This window comes from Saccostrea echinata, unplaced genomic scaffold, assembly GCF_033153115.1.
Source record: "Saccostrea echinata isolate AGI-Se365-2 ecotype Australia unplaced genomic scaffold, CSIRO_AGI_Sech_v1 ptg000015l, whole genome shotgun sequence".
Lineage (NCBI taxonomy): Eukaryota > Metazoa > Mollusca > Bivalvia > Ostreida > Ostreidae > Saccostrea > Saccostrea echinata.
Genome location: NW_026889764.1, coordinates 9587501 through 9597878, shown reverse-complemented (window position 1 = coordinate 9597878; position 10378 = coordinate 9587501). Strand labels below are relative to the sequence as shown.

Below are 10378 nucleotides of genomic sequence, written 5' to 3'. Positions count from 1 at the left end.
TATCAAAACAATTTATGATCTTTTAATTTCAACCTTAGCAACTAAATCCTTGTTATGTAGGAAGTCCCATTGTCCTTAAAATAGATTGTTTTCCCGGGTTTTCTTTCCTTTATATCTTTTAAATATCCCATTGACACCAGACACGGGTGACTGACTTTCTTTGAACTGTCGTGATGCAATATTTTTAAATACACACAATGCACCTCGCTGTGTGTTTTAAGCCATGAAATACACAATTTAAAACCCCTACTCAGTACTTGTCATAAGATGGATTGGCTGCCTCGTGTCCTGACACTTGCGACCTTTTATGTAATCGGTAAGTACATTTTATTAACCGCTTATTGATATATTTATCTGATCATTTTTGCTATCAAATCGGTATCAAACATTATAGGTAAATCCCATGACCTAAATTTCAAACTTCCTTCTTTTGATTCTTCTTCCATGTTTCTTCTCTGCTAATAATATTCTGTCCAGAATTCAACAGTTGTTGAAGAATACAAGCGTAATCTAGACTATAAAGCGGACGTGTTCCGCAATACAGTGTATCTGTTGTTACTAGTTTACTATTTCTAGCGATCACTATAGTATTATATTACTATCAGGAATTGATATTCGATGAAGCTTGAAGTTAACATGATTAAACATATTTTTATCTATTATTAGGTTGTGATTTGGATTTAATGTACTATTTGACACGTAACTGAATACTGTGGTACGAGTATTTCCTTTTTCTAGGAATTTATAGAAATTTTTTTCACATTTGATTTTACTGGATGGGTATACCTAAATATCAAAATCAGAAAAGATGTATTACGTTAAATTTATTTCCTTAATAAACATTGTGTTTAAATACGGTTTCAACCTGCAGACAGTTTGTAAGACTAGCGTTGTATATGTATGCCATTTGTAATAACATTGCGTAATTAAACACAATGCATAATATAATGCTTTGAATGTATTTATAGTCTAGCTATTGAAATATACTGTTTCTTGTAAGATATGAAGTTTGAAGTAAACGCAAAGCTAACAGCCTGATTAATGAAGAGATATGAGCAGGAAAACGACAAGGGGACAACAAACCAGATAGTCTTGCTTTTTCTTCACAGTTTTTGCAAGTGAAATTGTAAAGCAAAAAATAAGATTGTGATTTCCTTCCGATTTCTTCCTATGGGTTCTACCTTGTTTCAGCTTGTTTCAGTTTTTCCATATAATTGGCATATTTCAAGCATAATCAAGTTTCCCTCCTTTTTGTGTTTATGTAACTACTGAAATTGTATAACACTGCACGTGAAATATGCGAGTGACTGCCAAGAGAACTGCGTTGTGACAAACACAAATATTTAGATTCATCATAATTAGACCGTGAATTCCTTTTAAATATAGAAAAGACTGTATCCTATATCTCTAACCGAAATTATATTCTATTTAATTCTATCATTATCTGGAACAATCTTCTGAGGTGAAATGCTAGAACTTACTTCGAAAACACACCAAAAATCATATGAAACATTACTGCGCCCTTTTCAATGCATGAATAGATAGTTTCACAACTATATTACTTTATTGAATAATCAACTGTACTGCCAATACTACACAAAAAGCATAAATTTCAGCACATTGATTTTCGTGGAATTTACAATCATTTGTTATCTTCTTTTGTTATAGGGTCCAACGCTGACTGTTCATTCAATACAAACTGCACAGGTAAATTAAAACTCTTAATTTCTGCACATTAGAACTCATATAACTATATTATATAATAATATTTGTATTAAAGAAAAAGATAATTTATTAAGAGCATTTGTTTCAAAGAAATAATTGCCTAGTTTGTACATGTAGCATTAATTACTAGACTAGCAAAAAGAACCTTTATTAGCTGAAAATAAGCATTATTTAAAATATACATCCTTTATAAATCGCTTGAAATGTATTGATCACATTATCATTTAATACTGTAGATCCCCAAACCACGACCGTTACAGCGCGAAGTGATGATAAAAATTTCAGCTCGTGAGTATTCTAAAATCTCAACATACATTCGATTAATTGATTGAACATTTTTCAAAGAATGAATTTAAACTTTTTATATGATGATAATTAATATGTTCTTACTAAAACCATTGCATTTGCAGAGTATGGTCAACTTACCAAGTAGCGTTCTTTTTTGGAGTGTTTGTGTTGATTCTAGGCGTCTTGTGTGTGATTGTAATCAAACGGAAAGCAAAATTCGGGCAGCATTCTCGCCAACAGGGTAAGTTTCAATTAGATTAACATTTTCTCATTGAGAAGCCCGGCAAAAGTCTTTCTAAAAAAAAAAAACTATTGACCTCCCTGGATAAGAACTGATTCTTGTTGCCCTCGAACCCTGTCAATATTTAATATATAATTTTTGTAGGGAAACACGGTTGTGTTAATAAACAATTGATACGTGTAACATTATACATGTATATAATTTATACAAACCACATTACAGAACGTCAGTGTGGATTAATGACCGCTGCTATTTACGACATTGTAACTCAGAGTCAACGCACTAACACAGGAGCAAGCGGAAGTCCAGAAATTGTAGTGCATCCGGTGAAACCACCAAGCTATGACGAAGCCACGAAGGATTCTAATCAACCAGAGTGCCCGCCGCCATCATATAGAGAAAGTCTAAGGCAATCATTAAATGAATATCCCGAACATTTTTGTCGAAATATTAAATACTAGAAAGTTATAATAAAGTTTGTAGATTCTTTTTTTTTTTTTTTGTCAGATTTAACCATGATATGTTTATCTCCCATGGCAGTATTGATTTTTGAAATACATTTGCTATATCTCTGCTAAATTAAATTAGTTTCCCAAATGAAGACCTGAATTTAAAAAAAAGGAATCGTTTGAGAATTTTTTGTCTTAAGTGCAAAGAATGTGTACTGATTTGAAAACTTGTCTTATCTGAATAATTCTTTTTTACACGTGTCTTTAATTTTTGTATATTGATATGTTTGAGTGTTGATAATCTTTTTCATTGTGTATTATTTGAGGCAAGAATCAAGTAAATTGACAATCTTTTTGCTTGTATTAATGTGTTGCAATGAAAGGAATCAATAGTTGTATATAGATGTATATGTATAAATAATATTTATGTCAATTAAAAACAAAGATTTCCAGCATCAAAAATCTTCTATTCTCAAGATTTTTGCTGTGAACTTTTTCATTCTAAATGAAAGTTAATGAGGAAAAGACATTGCAAAATTCTTGAGCGTCTTAGTTGTTCATAAAAAGATGTGCGTCTTTTTTCTTCATAGTTATGTCTGTGTATGTTTCTGTGGATGTTTGTCTGTGTGTGATGTTTAGAGGAAAATAAATCAGCTTCATGTATATCTGCTAGTATACCAAATCTGTTTAATCTCAAGCTCCATAGTGTTTTCTGTGATGAAGTGTATATATTAATGTACCCAATTTGATATTGTCTTTGTTGCATTATATTAATGCAACCCATAATTTGTGTCGAAATAATACTTATGGTATCTATATTTCAGTATTTTTTATTAATGATGTGAAAGAAAATGTTATAGTAATGTACTAGTATTTAAATATTAATAATATTATACATATATAACCATATGCATAATGCATTGGGGTTTTTTTTTATCATTATATACAAATTAATTTATTATCATTCATTTATTTTTGATATTAAAGTTATTTATTTCAGTTTATTGTTGATTTGTATTTTCAAACAAAATCAGTAAGATTTTTGTTATTTATACTCGCAACAACGTGTCAAAATAATGAAGTGAGGGATTTTTGTATATTTCTTACTAGTTTATTTATAGTAATGCAAATGAAAATATCACGCTGAGACATAATAAAATGCAGTCAAATAAGCATCCAATATTTCCCTATACAAGTATTTTCTAATTTTCTAACACATTCCTATGCTTTTTCTGTATTTTTGGACAAAATTCTCCTTTATCTCATTTTGGTCATAACTTTGTTGTTCACATTTTTCAAATGGTTTCTTGATATATTGATGCAAAATAAACCTCTAAATTCAATTAATGATGTCAAAATTACATTATTGAAGGACACACGCTACAAACAAAAATAATGGATTGTTATGTATCTTTGAACTTATTTTGGTAGTAAATTATGCATATGAGAAATCTCTATAATTGTAGACTTATTATAATGTCTTCCTTTTTGACTTATATAAATCGATACAACTTTTTATCACTTTATATGACATTATTGAGAAACTGAATGAAAAATGTGGTGCGTATCATTACTGCTACATTTTCAAAATTGTCATTACCGCTACAGTCATACTCATTACCGCTACAAAAAAAGGTTACATTACCGCTACATTTAAAAGTATACATTACCGCTACATTGCCTCTTTCGTTAGCCAGCGGCTTATATTATGCATGTAGATTGATTTAAACTACATGTACATCCAGAAGACCTGTTTCCCTGCTCACCATGGGGAGGTGAAAGTAAGACTTTGAGCAGAATGTTTTTGTTTTCAATTTTTATTTAAAATCTATTTTATTTAATAAAACATTTTAGAAAGTGTTAAAACCGAGCATCGTTCATGGATAAAACACAGTTTTTACATAATTGGTAGAGCTTTGAAGACCATTTGCTTGACGTATTGCTTTCTGGAAATCTCTTACATGAATTATAATGAATAGAACTTATATTACCGTGTCATTGCTGGCTGATTCGATATATAGGGGTAATGAGTTGTAATCGGCAATAGTCTTATTGATAAAATGTAGCAGTAATGATCACCCGAAATTTCGAAGAAATGTAGCGGTAATGAGTTGAAATTTTTCGCATTGTAGCGGTTATGTTGACCTCCCGAAAAATGATTGATTAACTGAAGACTGCATGTTGTTTTACGTCCTATCCGAGAATTTTTCACTCATATATACCGGTGACGGGCTTCAAATTTTGGACCTTTACTCGGCACTCAGGGCCATTGAGCAGTGAGGGGTCCGTATCGTGCCAATGCCTACCGTGACACGGGCCTCAGTTTTTAAGGTCTCATCCGAAGGACTCGCAACTTTCACTTCAAAGTGCCGAGTGCTTGGCGAAGAAACAGTTGCTACCTATTTTTCTTTATCGACTTAAGTTAGTCGCGGCCGTGATTCGAACACACGACTTTCTGATCACGGAGCGAGTGCTCTACCGACTGAGCTACCGTGACGGTGGAATGAAAAATGAAACGACGTGTATATGTGGCTAAACTTATTCATTTTACTTATACATTCAGTGAACACAGATTTAGTTAATAATTTAATGATTTTTGAAAATTGTTTGTATAATTTTTCCTTAATATGGTTTTCATGTCTCCCAACTTATTCGATACATGAGCATTCTCTTATTACATTCATTTTTTTAATCGAGGCAAGCTACTGACAAATAAGCTGGTTTTACAAGGATTTTAACAACTTAATTTAAATTCAGCATTTCGTAAATTCTAAGGTCGTTATAATGGTCCTGTACAAATTTAACGTAAAACTGGATCGTATTTTGATTGACATGTCTCTTACCCATTATTCGACCATTCTTTTTTTTTATTAATTTGACTACGTATTACTTTGTCTACCTGATCAATGCATAGGATTTATGCGGGTGTGACCGGTCGACAGGGGATGCTTACTTCTCCTGGGCACCTAACCCCACCTCTAGAGTTTCCTGAGGTTAGTGTTTTATGCACCGTACACAAATTAGTGTTGTTTTAAAGAATATTGAGATCGATCACTGTTCGTTGTCTTCACTTTTTTTTTCATTTTACACAACACATCAAACCAGTGATATTTTGTTCATTAGTAAGTTTCAAAGATTTATATTTCTGGTTTGGTTTTTACAGTTGTCACAAACATTATTTTCAAAGTCTTTGGCTGAAATAATCAAAGATATTCAGGCGTACATACTAATTTTAAGGAACATTTGCAGCAATTACTTTTAAAAACCACTTACTGATTTCTGAAGTAGAATTACTTGATGTTCAAGTCAGTTTTAGTCGCCTGAGTTACTCAGTTGACCTATTCTATTCGTTTTCGTCTTGCAGCGTCCCTCTGTATTAAACTTTTGAATATTTTCAGCCTCTTTTCGTGTACAAATGAACCTGTTTCAACCACATTTAGTTTAAAGCATTGTTGGGTAAAGGGAAAGAAACGCTGTTAATTTCATTTCAAAAATCGAGGCCCCTGGATCCATGGTTCAAATCCCAAGAGTGACTAGGAACATCTTAAGTTTTTTCGTACGTATTGCATTACATATTGATATCATTTTCTGGAAAATTTGGTCGATTTTACATTAGAAAAAAAATGTTGATCTTGTTATGCAATTCACTTCGCATAGTTTATATAGCTATCACAATGGTTGTCTATGAACAGGAACTGTTTTTTTTAAATGCATATAAATGCTGTATCTCTTATTTACCTGAGCATAACAAACCTGTTTAATACAGTGCAAACGAACCGGTTGGTTGAACATGATACACTGTAAAGCATGCTCCTTTTGAAACATACGCCGAAGAGCCCATCTAAACTAAATTAGAAAAAAAGGTAAATGTTCATTTAAAAACATTAATGACACTGTCTATACACTGGTAAAACTGAAACTTTCTCGATAATGCCGAGTCCTTGTTCTCTTAAACATGTTTATCTTGTGTAACTGAAAAAGTAAGTCTGTAAGTCCAAATGCAAGGCAAAAGGTTCTTGATTTTATGGAAGATGGTGGTTATATTGATATATACAGACAGTTTCATCCAGACACCCAAAGATATACATGGAGGAAAAAAAATCCACTAAAACAAAGCAGGCTTGATTTCTTTCTGATCTCAGAAAATATATTACCAAGTGCAATAGAATGTACAATTGAAACAAGTTATAGGTCTGATCATTCCATGATTAGTTTATCATTATCTTTTAGTGATTTTAAGAAAGGTAAAGGTCTTTGGAAATTTAATAATTCCCTTCTGAGTGATGAGAATTTTCTTTATACTATAAATGAAGTAATTAAGAATGTTAAAAAACAGTATGCTGTACCTGTATATTTAATGGAAAACTTGCAACAAGTTAACGATGAAGAATTAACTTTTACAATAAATGACCAATTGTTTTTGGAAACCCTTCTCATGGAAATAAGAGGAAAATGTATTTCCTACTCCTCATATAAAAAGAAACTAACAAAACTAAAAGAAGAAAAACTTGTAGAAGAAATAAAACACCTTGAAGAAACAATACATACTACTGCTGACAATATTGAAACTTTAGAAGAAAAAAATAAGGAATTAGAAGATATAAGAAGACAAAAGATGAGGGGTGTTTTAATAAGATCTAGGGCAAGATGGGTAGAGGAAGGGGAAAAACCATCACATTATTTTTGCAACTTAGAGAATAGAAATTTTACAAGCAAGATCATTCCAAAAGTAGAAACAGAAAATGGTAACATTATTTATAAGCAGGACGAAATACTGAATGAAGCCAAAAAATATTATGAAAACTTATATAGAGATATAAATAATTCTATAAATGACATCAATCTTGATGATGAATTAAACTTTCCAAATATTGTTAAACTTTCAAACTAGAGTCCTTGGAGACAGAAGGTAAAATAACATTAAAAGAAGCTTCAGAAACACTCCACAATATGAAATCAAACAAATCGCCAGGATCAGACGGGTTTACATCAGAGTTTTTAAGGTATTTTGGAAATTTGTTGGTATTTTTGTTGTAAGGTTCATTAACTATGCTTATGAAAAAAATACTTTAAGTATCACACAAAGACATGGTATTATTACTTGTACACCGAAAGGTGATAAACCCAGACAACTTTTAAAAAACTGGAGACCCATCTCTTTACTAAATACTGTTTATAAAATCGCATCCGGCTCAATTGCTAATAGAATGAAAAAATATCTTGATAAAATTGTTCATCGAGATCAAACTGGTTTTATACAAGGAAGAAATATTTCTGAAAATATAAGACTGATATATGATATCATGCAATTTACAGAGGAAGAACATATACCAGGACTTTTACTCCTGGTAGATTTTGAAAAAGCTTTTGATTCCTTATCTTGGTCTTTTATAAAGAAATCCCTCAAATTTTTTAATTTTAGTAATTCCATTAGAAAATGGGTTGAGATTTTTTACACAAATATTACAGCTGCTGTTAATCAAGGAGGAAATCTATCACAGTCTTTTAACTTAAGGCCCTTTCACAATTGGCACACGAGCAGAAGCGACAGAATATTCGTGCGACCGAAAAAAATTGATGTGGATCGTAAACTGTTGCCAAAATAATCGCACATGAAAAAGTTTTCGTACGAAATTCGCACGATCTAAATCGACCGTTGTGCGATGCAAACGCATTAAATCTTGCGATATATCTTGCGTCTATATGCGACCGTTGTACAATAAAAGCGAGCGTTGTAAGATAATGCGATAGGATCGAGCGAGTGATCAGGTGATCGGACGATTGAACGTGCGCTAATGCGATTGGACGTGAGGCGCTCGGGCGATCATGCATTTCATGGAACGAATGCAAGTGCGAGTACTTTTAGGCAACACCCATCAGCCACGCAATTTTAAATTTAGAGGACGCGACACAGTGCTGCAATTATTTTGATTTCTTCTTAATATTGACATCCTTTTAAATGAGTAATTAATTACTGACTGTATTACTATTATAGCAAAGTGTTTCGGCGGTTTGATATCGTATTGGTGTATTTATATATTATGTACGGTGTATATATATAATATTTGCATGACAAATTGAAGCTTATAAATCGTGCAATGATAGTAATACGTTGCAAGATTACATGAGACACGTTGAACAACAGCCTCATTGTCGCAAAACACACACATTGAAAGCTGCGATTCATCTTACGACCTTTAAAAATCGTGCATCACTCTTGCGAGTAGACAAAACGTTGTAAGACGTTCGTACTAATGTTCATGCATTGCATTGCGATAATTTGGATCGCATTCGTTCGCGTCTGAATAGTGTGCATGTCCACTATTTTGAGAAGACTTGATGCGACCACTTAAACGCATGCAACGAATGCGAGACATCGTGCAACTCATGCGAGAGCTCGTGCGAAGATAAAATATTCCGATCGCAAAGTGTTGTAAAGTGCTCGTACGCCAATTGTGAAAGGGCCTTTACATAGAGGCTGCCGTCAAGGAGACCCTTTGTCTCCATATTTATTCCTCATTTGTGCAGAAATCCTTGCAATCAGCATAAGAAACAATAAAGATATAAAAGGGATTCAGTTTATGAATACTGAAAAAAAGTTAACTATGTTGTCAGATGATACTTCTCTAATATTAGATGGAAGTGAAAAATCACTTCAATCTAGTCTTACTACTCTTAAAAAATTTGCGGACATGTCAGGTTTGCATATAAATTATAGTAAAACTCAAGTAGTTTGGATTGGGTCAAAAAAAAAGGTAGCAATGATACTCTGTGTACAGATAATATGTTAGAGTGGGGAAAAGAAACTTTTAAATTATTAGGCATTGAATTTGATACAAATCTTCAAAATATATTTATGCTTAATTATGCATCTAAAATTGGTAATATAAAAAAATCAATACAACACTGGAATAAGAGAAATTTAACTCCTCTTGGTCGTTTGACAGTTTTAAAAACCCTTTTACTGCCGACCTTAAATCATATTTTTGCATCTCTCCCAAATCCCTCTGAAATACAAATAAAAGAATTAGAAAAGATTTTCTATACATTTGTAATGGGTAGTAATAATTCAAGACTGAAAAGGAAAATTTGTATAATGAATTATTAGGAAAGGGGCTTCAAGATGATCAGTGTAAGAGAGTTCATTATGTCCTTAAAACTAGTATGGATGAAAAAATTGTTACTACAGGACAATGGGTTGGATTCTTTTTTAGATGTTGACATTAAAAAAGTTGTATACTGTGGGCAAGAGTATGTTGTCAAAAAAAAGAATGATTTAAAAAATATATTTTGGAGGGATGTGTTGCAAGCATGGTTAAGCTTTTGTGACAAATCCTTACAAAATGACACACTTCTTTCTTTAGAACCATTATTTCTAAACAAAAATTTAATTATTAATAAAAAGCCATTTTTTTTTATAGGAGATGGTTTTCATGTAATATTTCATGTATTAGTGATATACTTTATGAAGATGGGTCATTTATGAGTTTGAATGACCTGCATGCGAAATATGGGAAAAAACACATTTTCTTGAATATAATGGCATTAAAGCAGCAATATTAGAATGGCTGAGAAAGATAAACAGAGATCCTAATAATTTATTAAAGGTAACTTATCCATATATTCCAGAGAATGTTAATTCTCTGCTGAATGCCAAAAAATCGCATGATTTTTA

General features: G+C 32.1%; 1 protein-coding gene across 1 annotated transcript; it reads left to right on the top strand.

Moving 5' to 3' along the window:
• The first annotated feature begins 223 nt into the window (after positions 1–223).
• On the top strand, positions 224–3623 carry LOC133187828 (uncharacterized). The gene is made up of 5 exons (XM_061323225.1): positions 224–316; positions 1669–1707; positions 1962–2013; positions 2136–2254; positions 2477–3623. Exons 1-5 carry the CDS (start codon positions 268–270, stop codon positions 2713–2715), a joined length of 498 nt encoding a protein of 165 aa, XP_061179209.1. The 5' UTR covers positions 224–267; the 3' UTR covers positions 2716–3623.
• The last annotated feature ends 6755 nt before the right edge of the window (positions 3624–10378 follow it).